At 51.3% G+C, this 16,686-nt stretch overlaps 1 protein-coding gene and 1 non-coding gene across 7 annotated transcripts; both read left to right on the top strand.

Annotated features, from left to right (window-relative positions):
• The first annotated feature begins 323 nt into the window (after positions 1–323).
• Positions 324–14,475, top strand: PABPC4 (poly(A) binding protein cytoplasmic 4). 6 transcript variants are annotated; one of them, XM_075554255.1, is made up of 16 exons: positions 324–1,491; positions 3,559–3,752; positions 4,399–4,514; positions 5,638–5,777; positions 6,101–6,195; positions 7,226–7,363; positions 7,936–8,031; positions 9,750–10,022; positions 10,381–10,468; positions 10,598–10,717; positions 11,154–11,240; positions 11,341–11,471; positions 12,861–12,954; positions 13,053–13,183; positions 13,380–13,439; positions 14,183–14,475. In XM_075554255.1, exons 1-16 carry the CDS (start codon positions 1,299–1,301, stop codon positions 14,198–14,200), a joined length of 1,974 nt encoding a protein of 657 aa, XP_075410370.1. In that variant the 5' UTR covers positions 324–1,298; the 3' UTR covers positions 14,201–14,475. The 6 variants fall into 6 exon arrangements, with proteins under 6 accessions (XP_075410370.1, XP_075410362.1, XP_075410351.1 ...); XM_075554247.1 differs by having other exon boundaries at positions 13,380–13,485; XM_075554236.1 differs by having other exon boundaries at positions 325–1,491; positions 13,380–13,479; positions 14,183–14,474.
• LOC142437831 (small nucleolar RNA SNORA55) lies at positions 8,284–8,417 on the top strand. Its single transcript, XR_012782343.1, has one exon. It is a non-coding gene; the product is annotated as a small nucleolar RNA SNORA55 (small nucleolar RNA).
• Positions 14,476–16,686: the final 2,211 nt, after the last annotated feature.

Genomic DNA, 16,686 nt, shown 5'->3' with positions numbered 1-16,686 from the left:
TTTAGTTCTTCTTAAGTTTGCAATTAGACAACACGTTGATTTTAAACGCTATCCTCGTGGCTGGCTCAATTGTCTGTGGATTCCGTTCTGGAATGATGGGTGGGGGCGGGGCCCTAATCTATGTCTTCAGAAAAGTTGCCCTTGGGGCTGGAAGCCCAGAGCGGGAGCGGTCCTCCGCGCGCCAGGGGGCGCTGTGGCGTCGTGCGGCCGCAGGCTTGCGCTCCCGCGGCCGCCCCGCCTCGGGCCCCCGGGCAGAGTGGGCGGGCACGGCTGCGCCCAGGTCGCGAGGCGCCCTTCGACCAGCAGCGCCCGGGGCGGGCGGGTATAAATGGAGCGGTGGCTCCCCCGGCCGCCTCTCTCCGCCCCGGGTCGCCGCTGCCTCTGCTGCTTTCGGGCCCAGCAGCCTGAAGAAAAAAAAAGAAAACGACTAAAAAAATCCTCAAAATCGCACTAAAAACCCTCAAAAAAAACAGAAGAAGAAAAGGCGAATCCTCTCCGAAGCACCCGCAGGGAAGTCACTTTTGCACGCTTCCGGCCTGCCGCCGCACTTTCGCGTCTGTCCGTCTGTGCCGCGGGTGGTGAGCAGCTCGTGCCCGCCGCCTGCCCGGGCCTGACCTCGTCCGCGCGCCTCCGCCGTGGCCCGCGCGCCGCCGTCGGTCCGTCCGTCCGTCCGTCCGCGCGGCCCGCCACCGACCCTCCCCGTCCGCGCGCCGCGTGGCAGCCTCCGCCCTCGCCCCCCGCGCGCCGGCCGCCCGCGCCCCACGTGTCCGCGCTGCCCTTCCCGGGGCCGGCGTGGGATCGGCCGCGCGCACGCTCGCCCGCCGGGGCTTGTGCCGTCGGCACCGACAAACATTTGGTTCCCCCCTTCCCCCTGGCTGTTGTAATTTTAAACCGCCAGGAGCCCGAGGCCTATATTTATAGAGAAACGCGTGTCCCGGAGGCCGCTGTGGGCAGCATTTGCTTGCCTCTGGGAGAATTTTTAGAATTCAGAAGGGGATTCCCCATTTTAGCTCATAGTTTTTAAATTTTTAGAGGTTCAGACCAGGACAGCTGCAGACGACAAACTCCCAGGGAAGGCCATATTGTTTCTTGATTTTTTTTTTTTTGGAACGCCTTTTGTCTGAGCTGCCCCTGAACTCCAGTTGTCCTGAGTATCTGAGCCAACTCCAGCGCCTCTCAGCCTCTTGCCACCTGTGAGCCGCCGCGCGGCCCTCGCCTCGGAGGGAACCTCTTTTGTCCTGTGGTGATCCCTAAAAGAAGTCCTCCTGGCGGGGCTCGGGGTGGTGGGGGGCGGGGAGATGAACGCTGCGGCCAGCAGCTACCCCATGGCCTCCCTCTATGTGGGTGACCTGCACTCGGACGTCACCGAGGCCATGCTGTATGAAAAGTTCAGTCCTGCCGGGCCTGTGCTGTCCATCCGGGTCTGCCGCGACATGATCACCCGCCGCTCCCTGGGCTATGCCTATGTCAACTTCCAGCAGCCTGCCGACGGTGAGTTGAAGCTGTGCTCGCAAAATTTGGGATCTTGGGCAGCCCTGGGAATCATAGGCAAGTCCCCGGCCTGGGGCGGGGTGTAGCGTCTAGGAGCCAGGCGGGGAGCTTGATGCAGGTTAAGAAAGCTGCACCTGGCAGCAGATGGCTGCAGTCCCTTCTGTCACTTGCTCTAACTGGGTGACCTTGGGTGGAGGTGGGTTGGAAGACAGTGAAGGGATGAGAGTACAGTCAGTACCACTCGATTGTGTGTGACCCAGGTTGGTGGGCTGGTCACTACGGATGGGCTTGTGCTCCCCCCCACCCCCAAGTCCTCCAAAAAGACAGGTGGATTGAAATTCCAATTCCCTGCAAAGATTTCATATTGCAGAACTGCAGCCCCTACACCCTTGCCCTGTCCCGAGTCATCGGCTTGTGTCTATCAAAGGTCCTAAGGACAGACAGATAGGAAGGTAGGGAACAGTTCTGTGAGGGGTTGTATCGGTGCCCCCCGAGCCATGTGTGCAGGCAGTAGCCAGGCCAGCATGCCACTGGGGTAGAGGAATTCTTGGCTAAAGAAAGGGTGATCAGTTAGTCTGGGAAAGTGCCACCTGGAATTCCACTGGCTGGGGCTTGGGACTGGCAAGGGTAACCACCTGACACACACACCTAGTGATTGACACTTTACTGAAGTGCTTTCTGAAGGTACCAGGAACAGCAGTTGAGCCTAACTTGGGACTCCCAGTACAGTGCCCTGCCCACTCCACACGAGAGCAGTGGAGAGGTTTGCTGCAGGCGGGGCAGGAGTGAGGCCTGAGGAAACCTAATCTCACTGCACGTGATGCGTGCCGGCCTTGCGAACAACTGCAGAGAGCATTGCTGGGTGAAGCAAGCCATTCTGTGGCAGAGTCCCCACTCTGTCCAGTGTTGATGAGGCAGAGAGAACATCGCTGGCCCAGCAGGCCGCTGAACCAGGGCACTGGACTTGTCCTCTTGAGCGGAGTTCTGGGTCCTCGGAGGAGAACGAGCAAGGAGCTGAGTGGAGCCTTTCAGTCAGGGGAGTGGTGGGTACTTGTGCTATCTGTTGCCACCTTAACTCTTGCGAACAAAAGTCCTGTCACTTAGAGATAGTAACAGAAGCCACCAGTCAGTGTGTCTGCCAGCACATAACTCTGCAGGACCTCTCCCTGCTATAAATAAGTGTGCGTGCGACCAGATTTGTCAGGCTAGGCCGACTTGTGCAGTGCTGGCTGGAAGAGGAGTTGTTGAAGTGGGCGCCTTGACATCGGCTGGGAGCTCCCAGCTGACCCACAGCAGATGGGGAACTTTCCTTGTTTCCCTTTGACCTCCATGCTTTCTGAGGACAGCGGTGGAAATGAGGGAGAAGAACCTCCTGGACCCCTGAATTTGGGAAGTGTTGTGCAGGCTCAGGCTCCCCTAAATCCAGCCCTGCCTGAATGCCCTCTGGGAGGAAGTTGTAGGTGATGTCATGGCACGAGTGAAGTCACTGCTATGAGATAATAGCTTAAGTCAGGTCTGGGTGCCCTCATTGTGAGTGGAGACAGGTGTTTCTGGATATTATTTTAGCTTTTGGTCTTGTGCGTTTTCCACAGTGCTAACCCTGATATGGTTGGCAAATTAAGGAAGGCCTCAGGGCACTGGGTGATGGAAATCAGGGGGCCCATAATATCTCAGATTCCTCAGAAGCCCCGTTGAAGACCTGAAGATCCCTAGGTGGGAGGGCGGGGCCCAGCTGTGCTGCTGGGGTCATGCAGAAAGGCTTCACATCGCAGCTCATAGAAGTCAGGTGGGAGGTTGGTTTGAGTTTGGTGCCACCCCCTTCTCCCAACAAGGACACAAACCCAGAAGAGACGAGACTTCCTGTCAGGAGGGGGAGTGATTTGCTGGGACTATGCTCTGTAACACTTTAAGCTAGAGAGATCTGATGCCCCTTTTTTTTTTTTGACTGTTGCTTTTTTATCAGTGATTCCCTTGAGGAGTCCTGGAGTAATAATTTGTAGCATTCACAGAAAGACATGTCTGAGGAGGTTTTATCTTCCTCCACTGAGATGTGCTTTTCTCTCACAGCTGAACGGGCCCTGGACACCATGAACTTCGATGTGATCAAGGGCAAGCCCATCCGGATCATGTGGTCGCAAAGGGACCCCTCACTGAGGAAATCTGGTGTGGGGAATGTCTTCATCAAGAACCTGGACAAATCCATAGATAACAAAGCACTTTATGATACTTTTTCTGCTTTTGGAAACATTCTGTCCTGCAAGGTAAATGTTTAAGCAATTTCCGTGGGCTAAGTGTTGACGCTTGAAAACACAATAAATACCAGGTGGGAAAGTGCCTTGGCCGTGGGCAGCGGATCCTGGTACATCCCCAAGGGCCAGAGACAGCTCTAAGCCCTACCAGATCCCTGGTGACCATCTAGTACCCAAGCTTCTTGTGCTCTGCCCAGTGCATACGCCTTGGTGTGAGGTGCTTTGCCGGGTTCTTTGTGTGACTCCACCAAATCTGAGACTTGGGAGTCCTTTTCGACGTTGTCATTCTCCCGCAGAGTGGCTGATAGGCTTGGACCACTGAGCTTCTGGTCAGCAACTGAGCACTGAACCGTTGCGCCATCAGGGCTGCGTGTGTGCTTGTGTGTGGGTTGACTCCACATGACTGCTTCCCGCCCTGGCAGTGGGAGCCTTGTGGTTTGCACCCTGATAAAGAAAGTGGGAAATCGCAAGTAAAACCCCCATGATAAATGGCACACTTACCTGGCACTGGGCTTTACCTCTGCAGTCTGCCGGGGATGGGGGGGGTGTAGCTAGAGACCTCCCAAACAGGCGAGGGCCCTGAGGTGGGGGGCATGAGGTTCTCGCCCTCTTGGGGACTGGCCAGTGGTGCTAAAGTGGCCCCCCTTGTCTTTGATAGGTGGTATGTGATGAGAACGGCTCTAAGGGCTATGCCTTTGTCCACTTCGAGACCCAAGAGGCTGCCGACAAGGCCATCGAGAAGATGAATGGCATGCTCCTCAATGACCGCAAAGTGTGAGTGTCCCAGTCTGGAGCAACCGCCATCGCATGAGCCAGCCGTGGCCCCACCTTGGTATTAACTGGCACACACAAGGCAGCTACTGGTTCTCGGCCCAAGTGGCCTGCTCCTACCTCTCCACTCCAGGGCTGGTGAGTCTTCCTGCCCAAGCCGTGGCAGCCCTTTTGACTCGCCAAGGTGGGCTTCCTGCCAACGCCATGGCCTGCCTGCTGCCTCTCCCCTGAAATGGCCTGCGTCTGGGTTTTGTGAGCATCCAGCACCTGGGGCTGGCTGGAAGGCAGCTCTAAGCCCACTCTGAGCGGGGGTCTTGGCCAGTGGCAGAGTGGAGAGGGCCCTGGACTGACCACAAGGTGTAGACTAGCCATGTGACCTTGGCCTTGCGATGAGTCGAGTCTGTCCCTGGGTCTCTCAAGTTGATCCCAAATTGCTCCTACCTATAGGACTCAGCTGCCGCATACAGGACTGGCTCTCCTGCTGTGGAAGACATTGTTCGCAGTAGACCTTGTGGAGAGTGGGAAGGAGGGGCAGCATGAAGTAGAGGAAAGAAATAGAGGGCGGGAAGCCTTGGCATTAAATAAGTCTGTCCTTGGTCCTCCTGGCCAAGTCGGTGATGGGTCACATTGGTAATTTGCCCAGCAGCCAGGTTTTTCACTAGTATCACAAAAGAGATGGAAACATTTGAGAGAAAAAAATTTCCTGTTTGATGTAAATAATACCAGAAGTCACACACAGGGTGGTTCTTAATATACACCAACAGGCTTGCTGCTCCCAGGATTAGCCACTGTTAAAACAGTTTGATTCGTAGCCTTCCAGGCTCTTTCTATGCATTTACCTAGATGCATAGAAATGAACGCTGTGAAAACCTGGTCAGCGGGTTCATTCACGAGTAGTGTGATGTGGTCTGAGCCACGAGCCCTACAACTAGTCCTTGTAGGAAAGCCCTGCCTCACTTTCTGCTGGGGACTCGACGTCTCTGAGCTTGCCCTTCTGGTGGTTGTGTGGGGCCTGGTTGGGTTTTAAATTCCTGTGCGCCCTTAACATAGTCCTTTGGGCCCCTGGAAATCATCTGTTTAGTCCTTCTGGGTGGTCACTTGTGCGTGTTATGTGGTTTCTTTGTAGGTTTGTGGGCAGATTTAAGTCTCGAAAAGAGCGGGAAGCCGAGCTTGGGGCCAAAGCCAAGGAATTCACCAACGTTTACATCAAGAACTTTGGGGAAGAGATGGATGATGAGGGTCTGAAAGAGCTGTTCAGCCAATTTGGTAAGTTGGAGGGAGCCCTTTGCCGGGACACCCTTTTACCCACCAGATTCCTGGAACCCCGTCCTTTTGTTGGTTTTTAAGAGATGAGGGCCCAGGCCCCGAAGTAAAATACCTTGCATGACAAAGATCAAGGTAGCTAAGACTAGGCTTCAACCTCATCTCATCCCCAAGGCCACCTCATTAGAATCCAGACATGGGGCCTCTGCCCTGCAGGCCATGGTGGGTTCAGCGAGAAGTTGGTTTCAAATGGGTTCCTAGAAGCATTCTCTCCCTAAGCTGTAGTAGAGATGGTGTTACTAATAGTTCTGTCCTTTGGCAAATAGGTAAGACCTTAAGTGTCAAGGTGATGAGAGATCCCAATGGGAAATCCAAAGGCTTTGGCTTTGTGAGTTACGAGAAACACGAAGATGCCAATAAGGTGAGAGTACCACCAGGGTTTGCAGGAGGCAGTCCCCTTAGGGTGTGGGGCAGGGCCTTGAACACAGCAGCATGGAGCTGGAATGGGCTCACGGTTATCTGTACTGCGCTTTGGCATCACCTTGTCTGATGCCACACGTTACGATCACTGAACTTTTTTTTCCCTTATCTTGTAATTCATTTCTGTTAACTTTTTGTTATTTGGAAAAATCTTTTCATTGGGGTCTTTGACGTTTATTATAATAAATCATACGTCCCTTATCTCAAACGGACGTGTGAAATTATTGGCATCAACCATGTGTGAACAATATCTTCTTGAGCTCTTTACTATCAGCTTTTTTCTCCCTCCCTCTGCCACCCCCTCAAACCCTTAATATATTACGTATTGTTATTATTTAAACGTGACGGTTTTCAAAGTGCGTGACACATAACCTTGAGTTGTCAGTTGTCTGGCCCTATGGGCTGCAAAGACGACGCAACATGTGTTCCACTCAGAGGTGAAGGAGCTAACGTCCAAGTGGTGTGCACTAAGCCCTTAGCACCTCCTTTACTACCCACAAAAGGAACTCTGACGTTCACTAGAAGGCAAGTTATACACATATGCACATCTCTGAGATGGTCATGTTTATACAGTAAGATGACCAGACGTCCTGCTTTTTAACAGTTTGTCCCATGGCGTTTTTTAAAAGTCCCTATTTTTGGAAAGAATGCACGACAAGCTAGAGTATACGGTTTTCGGCCGCCGTGTGGCTATTTCGCCAGGAGATGAGTTTTATCAGTGGTGTCCTGCTTTACCAATGTTAAAATCTGGTCCCCTTATTATATAGAGGTGGTACCTTTGCTCGCGGGTTTGACCAATAGCCCCCCTTTTAAATGAGGCTTGACATGGCTCAGCAGACTCAGAAGCAGAGTGTATGAGTGGATAGCCCTACAGGAGCGATTGCTTTCCCCAGAAATCAGTTGGGCCTTCCAGGCCTCCGTACCCCCTACATTTACATCCTGGGGTTTAAAGGCACGTGCTTCCTCTCTAGGCTGTGGAGGAGATGGACGGAAAGGAAATTGGTGGGAAGGCCATCTTCGTGGGCCGTGCACAGAAGAAAGTTGAGCGGCAGGCTGAGCTAAAACGGAAGTTTGAGCAGCTGAAGCAGGAGAGAATTAGTCGTTACCAGGTGAGAGGTGGTCGTGGCTCAGCCTGCCCCCAGGGGATTTATTTACCGTGACATCCTGCACCATGGGCTTCTGTTTTGTGGTCATTCTCTTTGGGGTTTTTAGGTGAACTCTTGCCTCTCCCCCCAAGAGTACTAGGCTTTCAGGGATCTCACTGCCACTAATTTTGACTCAAGGCAACCCTACATGACAGGGCAAAACTGCCCCTGGGGGTTTCTGTGAGTGTAACTTGCTTGACCTTGGGGCTTAGCAATCCAAAGCATAGCCCCTCTGCCAACAGGCTTCTGGAAGTGGCCGCAGAACAGGGTTAAAGGGGAGCCTCAGCCTGTTGCTCGTCGTTATGTGAGCCACTTGGATTCACACAGCCCTGAGCAGCTGTGGGGACTGCGGTTGCATTAGTGTTGGGCAGTGGCTGCAGAGCTTGGCTTCCAGGGGCCCCAGCCCTCGGCTTTGTGATCTGGCCTGAGAATTTGAATTTTCTAACCAGTGCCCAGGGGTGCTGGGCTGGGTGCCACCATTGTCTCGTCGGCTACAAAGTGCACAGGAGTGCGACTAACTGCTGCTTCTTCCTCAGGGGGTGAACCTTTATATTAAGAACTTGGATGACACCATCGACGATGAGAAGCTAAGGAAAGAGTTTTCTCCTTTTGGGTCAATCACCAGTGCCAAGGTATTTGAATGAGAGGTTTGGGGCCAGAGGCAGAGAAGCCTTTGATGGAGGTGTATTGGCATTTAGGGTTCCATCGATCTCATTTGTGGTTTCCTAGTGTTCGAGAATAGCCTACCAGTTAGTTTCTGTAGTAAATAAAGTGTGTATCTGGTTAAAATGCTCTGGAGAATGGCATTTCATGGAGTAATACTGTAGTGCCAGCCTCCCCAAATAAGGGAATGAACCTGACCACCCACTCCACGCGAGCCCTCAGCACCTGAATCTTTCCCATTCCGGACTGCCTCGTGCTGGTGTGGGGACAGATGGTGCTACAGCATGAGCAGAGGGAATCCAGACGGGTGGTTTCCATTTGTCTTGGGGCCTGTCTCTACAACTCTGCCACACTCCTCTTCCTAAGGGACTCCCATTCTGCTCTTAGAGGACAAAAAGGTGGGATGCTTGGTTTTTCCATGTTGTCTAGCAGTGCGTCATTGATTTTTTTTTTAATTTCTTTTAATCCACTGAGCACGCAGGATAGTTTTATTTGTTGGTAACTTCCATTGTAAAGGTAAGGGATTTGAGTCCTGGTTACACGAGCATAAGTGCTGTGTGTCCTTGGCATTTGGGATTGTGACAGAAATGGGTGGCACCTACAAGCCTCTGGGAAGAGCCTGGTACAGTATTGGTCCTGCTGTGCAGACATGCAGCGAGCGAAGGTCAAAGAGAAGGGTCAGGGTGGGCTGGCGGATGGAGGCTTTTCTGAGCTCTTGTCTGCATTACTCACAAGGTGGGGTGAGGTGTTAGGCAAAGAGGTTTTCAGGTGCAGTAAGGAGAGGTGAACAGAGACTCAAGCCATCACAACAATGCACATGCTCGTTCCTGCAGGTGGAAATGCCATCAGAAAACCTTAGTCCACCCAGCCGGCAATCCTGATGTCCCTTTCAGAGTTCTTTTGATCCCCAAACTGGAACAATTACAAGGAACACATTTGAGTGTGCGGGGGGGTGAGGGGGGGGCTACTAGACCCTGGATCATTAAGGAGTAGGGTTAAATAAATGGAAAGAGACCCTTCATCTGTGTGGACCTAGGTGGAGGAGAGGGTATGCTGACGAGCATCGGCTCACATATGGGTGGTTTTTGTTACAGCTTTCTGTGACATTGTTGTACTTTTTTGGCTCAGCCTTATTGTGCTGCAAGTGCTTCTAAGAGGAAGGTCAGAGACAGCAATCACCGGTGAAGGAAAAAAGCCATTAGTGGCTCGTGGACAAGATTCTGAGCCAGTGGCCTGGTGTGGCTCTTTTCCTTAGTGTAGCATGGAAATTGGGACCCAGAGAGTCGTCTTGCTCATGTGTGGCTCCCAATCAATGGCGTTGCCCACTGGTGACTCGCAGTCCCATAACTGCTGCCTGCACGTAGAATTTCAGAAGTGGTTCCTCATGTTGCCGGGACCAGGGCCTCAGCAGATGAGTTCTTCCAGTCCACTGACACTTGCCAAGCTCTCAGGAATGTTGCGGGGATGGCTAACTTCCTAGGTCGCGGGGGCATCTCTTCCTGGTCAGTCACTAACCATGTGTATCCGGGAACTGGAACTGCCTAGTTTTACCCTTGGGCCAGCCTAGGGGTGCCACCTGGATCAAGGGGTTGAGAATCCACGACCTAGGACAGCCCACCTTTTGTAGCTTTTCATTCCAACCCCCTGAGTGCAAAGCTTTGTCCAAGTGCATACTCTTGTTTTCCAGGTGATGCTGGAGGATGGGAGAAGCAAAGGCTTTGGCTTCGTCTGCTTTTCATCTCCAGAAGAGGCTACCAAAGCTGTCACCGAGATGAATGGCCGCATTGTGGGCTCTAAGCCCCTGTATGTAGCCCTGGCCCAGAGGAAGGAGGAGCGAAAGGCTCACCTGACCAACCAGTACATGCAGCGGGTGGCAGGCATGAGAGCACTCCCTGCCAACGCCATCTTAAATCAGTTCCAGCCTGCAGCTGGTGGCTACTTTGTGCCAGCAGTTCCCCAGGTGGGTCTGCTGGCTGTGTGGGGCCCTGGTAGCTGCTTTGGGAGTATGCAGTGGGGCGGAGGGAGTGGTTTACAGCTCAGGGGCTTTCTAGAAATTAGTAAAGATGCCCTCGAGAGCTGATACCAAGGGCTCAAATAGAAACTGTTTTGAAAATGATGATGGCACCAAATGTGCTTAACACAGTAGACGGATGTATGGATTGTGATAAGAGATTCACCCCTCAAGTAGGAACTTTTCCTGAGGTTGGTTTCTCATAAGCACAGATCCCTTCTAGCTGACCACCACCACCCCCAACAACCCCCAAACACGTGTGGCGGCCAGTCCTTTAAAAGCTCGTGGGTGCTATTCTCTATTTCAGGCTCAGGGAAGACCTCCGTATTACACGCCTAACCAGCTGGCACAGATGAGGCCTAATCCACGCTGGCAGCAAGGCGGGAGACCCCAAGGTAGGTGGCTTTGTCCCTGTCCTGGTTTCCCTACGTGTACCCTCCCAGAGAGGGGCGTTTGTTAAGAAGCCCTCTGCCCCACTACCCCCGGCCTTTGTTGGTACACAGTTTTTTTTTTTTTTTCACCAGGCTTCCAAGGAATGCCAAGTGCTTTACGCCAGTCTGGGCCTCGTCCAGCTCTTCGCCATCTGGCTCCAACTGGTAATGCTCCGGCCTCTCGTGGCCTCCCTACTACTACTCAGAGAGTCGGTGAGCAAACTGGCCTTGAGAGGCACTGCCCAGGGAGGCGGGAGTCAGGACGACTAGGCTCAACCAGCCATAGTGTTTTCTGAGTCCTGGTTCTGTAACTTGAGTTGTGTGCTTAGGTAGGTACTTGAGATGGCAGAGACGCTCTGGGTGCGGGGCTTTGGCGCTTCTGACTGGTGCGAGCAAACACAATGGGCTCACTGGGTGACTGGACGCCACCTGTGCTTCCAGGGTGGATTCCAAGGGATTGCCTCTGACGGAATGTAGTGTGCTTTTCTGAGTTGGGGGCTCCTTGTGGGCTCTGAAAGCAGGAGAGGTCCTTGGGAGATGTGTTGTGTCCGTGTGAGATGTGACGTGCTTTGGACTTGCTCCTTTCGTGGGACGTGGCCACTTGGACAGTTGCTGCCAACACTGATGTGCATTTGCTGGTCTGTTGTAGGGTCTGAGTGCCCGGACCGCTTGGCTATGGACTTTGGTGGGGCTGGTGCCGCCCAGCAAGGGCTGACTGACAGCTGCCAGTCTGGAGGTGGTATTGGGTGCACACAGATGGGGAACGATGGGGTTTCATGGGTCTGTGCCCAAATTGATGGGCTTTAATGTTATTTTTCCCCTCCCCTCCCCCCAAGGTGTGCCCACATCTGTGCAGAACTTAGCTCCTCGGGCTGCCGTAGCTGCTGCCTCTGCCCCTCGGGCTGTGGTCCCTTACAAATATGCCTCCAGCGTCCGCAGCCCCCATCCCGCCATACCGCCTTTACAGGTGAGGTCCTGCTGTGTCCTGGACGGCAAATTCATCACAAGCACTCTCTCTGCCCTGGGGGGGGGGGGGCAGAATGGGAGAAGGCAGGAATTTGAAAACACAAAGCCAAAAAAGTCACTCCCATCAAGGCCACTGTGATTCATGGCGGCCCTGAAGGATGGGGTAGAACTGCCCCTGTGGGTTTCCTAGACTTCACAGGAGACTGCCTCATCTTGCTCCCAGTGTGGCTTCGAACCACTGGCGTGTAACCCCGCCCCCCCCCCCCAATACCCCTAAAAAGGTAAAATGAACATAAACGCAAACTGTGCGGAATGGTCTGGTGCTTCCTGCCTGCTTTTCACTCCATGTTTTCGCACGCCTAGGCCATGCCAACTGGCCTGCTTGATCCTTAGCTGCCCTGTCAGGGACAGTTCACATCACCTCTTCTGGTTCGACCTCACCCACACTGCGACAAGATGGTCTTAGTGTGGTGTGCGCTGGCTGTGGGGAGCAGCTTCCCTCGGCCATCGAGCCCATTGGCTGCTGTGTATAGTACCCTCCCTTAAACCTTCCTGCTCCCATGCTTTCTACGTTTGCAACTCCGCAGAACTTGATGCCACGTAACAGTCTGTGGGACCCTACTTTTAAGGCTGTGGCTAGCATTGACTCTGCACAGTGATGAAACGGCTGATAAAAGTTTACAATAAAGGGACGTGGGTGATAAAACCCCAAACCAGCCACCCACTGCTGTCAAGTCGATTCCAACACAGTGACCCCATTGGGCAGCACAAAGCTGCCCCTGTGGCTTTCCGAGATGAAATTTTTACTGTAGTAAAAAGCTTCATTTTCTTATGGAGTGGCTGGTGGTTTGAATTGCTAACCTTGCCATTCACTCAGCACATGACCCAGTATGCCACCAGGGACTCCTATGAGGATTATTGTAATTTTTTAAAAAAATTTTATTAGGGATTCGTACAACTCTTATCACAATCCATACGTTATTGTAATTAAAAAATATTTATACCCTGTTACTTAATATCTATTGGGAATTCGTTTTAAGAAATAGTCCTCTTTAGGAAAAAGCCTCACCTACGCAAATGTCCACTGTAGCCTTATTTAAAAGGCTTCAGATGCTTCATCACCTCAGTGATGTACGCTAGAGTAGTGTCCTTACTTAGGCTATCGGTCCATTTTAGTACATTCATTTCACATTATAATTGCCTAGCACTGTGTAGGAATGATCCCTTCGTGCCACTTGTGTACCCTGCATCCCTAAGTCCCCAAGGACTGATATTAGTCGTTGTGAACAGAGAGCAGCAGCCAGTCAGATGCTGACTGGCTGGGCTGCCCCAACCACCACTGCAAAGAGCCCTTTCTTTTGTTGCTAACCTGCTGCCCACCTGGTTCCAGGCTCCACAGCCTGCAGTCCACGTGCAGGGGCAGGAGCCCCTGACTGCCTCCATGTTGGCCGCAGCACCCCCACAGGAGCAGAAGCAGATGCTGGGTGAGTGGCCCGCACACCACAGAGCCCAGGCCTGAATACCAGCATCAGGTCTAAGCTGTGACTCCGTCTGATTTGGGGGTAAATATTCCTGCCTACAGGAGAGCGATTGTTCCCGCTCATCCAAACAATGCACGCTAACCTAGCCGGGAAGATCACGGGCATGCTGCTGGAGATAGACAACTCAGAGTTGCTGCACATGCTGGAGTCCCCGGAATCCCTGCGCTCCAAGGTGAGCTGACCTGGCTCAGGGCCACAGAGAGGAGTCTGCTGCCCTGTGGCCTCCTCATGCCTTAGGAGTGTGACCTCCTGGTGTTATCTGGGAAAGTGGCTGGTAGACTTGTTCTGCCCTGGGTCTGGGTACCAGGGCAGCTTGTGTGTGGGTGGAGTCTCTTGGATGCCACTGATCCACTGGTGACTTCTGGCAGGTGGATGAAGCTGTTGCAGTTCTACAGGCTCATCATGCCAAGAAGGAAGCCGCCCAGAAGGTGGGCGCTGTTGCTGCTGCTGCTACCTCTTAGACAAGGAGTAAGCGTATGTTTGATCAATTCCCTTCCTAGAATGGGTTCTGGTTTGTGACTGTTATTAAAAGAATGTGGGAGTGCTTTGTAGAGCCACTTTCAATAACTCCGTTAATGCAGAGGAAAGAAAGTCGTTGGAGTTGCAGGAGAACCATGTTCTCCATAAAGATCACCTGGCAGGTCCTTGTTGGTCTGGAATAGCCATGAGTCAGAAAAGTTTCCCTTGAGGGCTGTTTAGCTCTGAGAACACACAGGGCACGGGTCTTGGCATCCAGGGTGTCGATTTAGTGGTAAAGACAGGCACCCTTGACTAAAAATACATCTCCCACCCCCCCACCCCTAAACTTCAGGTCTCTACCTGCAGAGACTCAGGTCAGTGAAGCTTAACAAGAATTGGCGAAAGCCACCAGATGGAAAGTGGAAACCAAGTAGCAAAGGCAGGGGGAGGGCAAGGAAAAGGCTTTGAAGGTCTGGCCTGGTAGAGTTGGCATGGCCTTGTTGGGGACTTGAGCCCTGTTCTTAGTTGAAGAGAACAAGTAGGCGCTGGCGGGCCTGCTACATCTAGTGGATAGAGGCCAGAGATGCTGTTAGGCTTCACAAGCCCACAATCAGTCCTCAAAGAATCACCCAACCCAGAGTCTCAGTGGGTGCCTCATCAGCCAAAGAAGTCATGGTTGGTTATTTATATTGGTGCTTTTTTGTTTTTTCAGGATTCAGAAGCCAAATAACCCCTCCTGAATTTCAGCTCAAGTTTGAAGACTCCCTAACTTGTCCTATGGACGTCAACATTAAGAACCACAAATTACGAATTAATAGGTCATTTTGTATCAAAAGGTCAATTATGAAGCACCTAGAATTTTTTTTTCAATTATACAAAGATATTCTCTGGGTTCTGCCATAGCCCAGATAATGTTAACATTTTTTTTCTATTGTGGGTTTTGATTCTCCCCCCCGCCAAAAAAAATTTTGGTTTTATTTGATGTATCTAAGTCTTAAGTTTCTCAATAAAGGGGGAGAAAACCCTCCATAAAACTTGTCTTGTGTGATTCTAACCCCACAGCTGTGCTCTAAAATACCAGTTTTCATAGTAAGAAATGTTAGACGTGAATGGGGTCAAATGAACTCTGATCTCCTTACTGGCTTAGCCAGTCGGGTAGGTGGGGTATGCAGAATGGCTCAATATTGACCTTATTCCAGTTTCATGACAGCGAAAACTTCATGTCACTTAACAGGAAAAAAGTATAGGGTGAATCAAGTAGCCCAGGAACTGCTCTGGGAACTCGGGTACAGGGTGGCTCAAGAGCACAGGCTTGATCTTGGACCATGTCTATTATCCAATTAAACGGGGCAGCTGGTTGTCTGTGGACTGCTGCTAAGATTTCCTGGGGATTGAACTGAGAAATAGATCTGAGTGACAATCCCCACCCAGCCTAAATGTTTTGGTGATTAATCCTCAAAGCAACAGTGACCTTGCCCAGGTCAGCCTGTGGACAGTGTCTGTTCTTTTCCTGCTTGTCGCCTCTTGGGAGCCTTGCCCCCTTTCCACAATGGCTCTCCATATGGTGGAAGTCACAACATAAGTCCCTACTGAGTAAAGGGAACCACAGTAACATGGCCCGTCTTTGTTAGGTATCTAATTCTTAGTGACGCTTAAGTACAACAGAACTGCCCGGTTTTTAACCATTTCCTGATTTTTGTTAGTGTTTGCCCATGCATCTCGATGAGGGTGGTTCCAGGGTTTGAGGGGTAGAATCATAATCTTGGGGTGTGAATGAAGGTTGGTTGTAACTCCCTGAAGACTGTTCTACATCCTACTTTGGTGAATAGGATCTTAAAAGCTTGCAAGTGGCCATCTCAGGTGCAACTGTTGGTCTCCATCTAAGCAAGGAAACCGAAGATGAGGTTGGTTATGAATGGGCATTCTGGAAGCGGAGCTCAGAACTACATGGTGCCCAGCCTGCCCCGCTAACCGGACAGTGGGAGCAGAGGATATTGGACAAACTAGATCAGCTCTAGTCTGATAGGCTGGTGGAACCCCTGGAGGCTATGACATTTAGACACCCTTCTAATGTGCCAGGACCCAAAGGACAGCATTTGTCTGAAAGCAAGCTTAGGAAGGGGCAGAGTTGGGGCCAAGCAGAAAGGAGGAACCCAAGGTTGAGGATTGCAACCAATGTTGCCATGAAATATGGTGGGTGGGTGATTGATGGGGAGCAAGTACACTGCTCTGAGCCAGTGAGTATTCAAGACTCCTAGCAACCGCCTTCCTTTCACAGACCAGACTGGAATGTGATTTTTTGTCAGATGGGCTTGTGCTTAGCAGCCCAACTCTACACCTAACCTCTAGGCCACCAGGGCGCCTTTTTTTTACCTCAATGGTTTTATTGGCATATAATTCACACAATATAATCCAATAGGCCCAATTACATCAAGAAGAGTTGTACAATTATCACAATCAAAACATTTTCTTCATTCCCATACTGTTAGCTCCCTATTTCTCTTCAACCTCCACTGCCATATCCCCAAGGATCCATTAATCCAGTTACTGCCTATAGTTACCCTAGATTTTATACACAAAAACATTTTTTTTTTGTTTTTAATTTTAACAATTTATTGGGGCTCATACAATTCTTTTCACAGTTCATATATATACATCAATTGTATAAAGCACATCTGTACAGTCTTTGCCCTAATCATTTTTTTCTCTTTTCTTCTTTTACATTTTATTAGGGACTCATACAACTCTTACCACAATCCATACATATACATACATCAATTGTATAAAGCACATCCATACATTCCCTGCCCCAATCATTCTCAAGGCATTTGCTCTCCACTTAAGCCCCTTGCATCAGGTCCTCTTTTTTTTCCCCTCCCCCTTCCCCCCTCCCTACATAAAAACATTTTTAAAGAACTAATGAAGTAAAACAAAAGCCTCAAAAAAATGCAGCAACCCACTTTTGCATGTGAGCAAGGCTGTTTACACCCCTGGTTCATGATAGGGATTGACTGAGGGGTGGAATCCACGTGGTGTTTCTCCTCATTTTTTATTTTAAGCTGCAACAACTTTAAAGTGGATCAAAGGCTTCGCAATCGTTTTATGAGTCCCGAGGTATCCCCATAGGTTCGCACCACTGACCTTTCCTCTAGCAGTTAAGTGCTTAACCACTGCACCACCAGGCTGCCTGCACCTCCTAAAGGCCCCGCCTGGTGT

The sequence above is a fragment of the Tenrec ecaudatus genome, chromosome 1, assembly GCF_050624435.1.
Source record: "Tenrec ecaudatus isolate mTenEca1 chromosome 1, mTenEca1.hap1, whole genome shotgun sequence".
In the NCBI taxonomy this organism is placed as follows: domain Eukaryota; kingdom Metazoa; phylum Chordata; class Mammalia; order Afrosoricida; family Tenrecidae; genus Tenrec; species Tenrec ecaudatus.
Note: the sequence above shows the minus strand (reverse complement) of the source record. Positions and strands in the feature narration are given on the sequence as shown.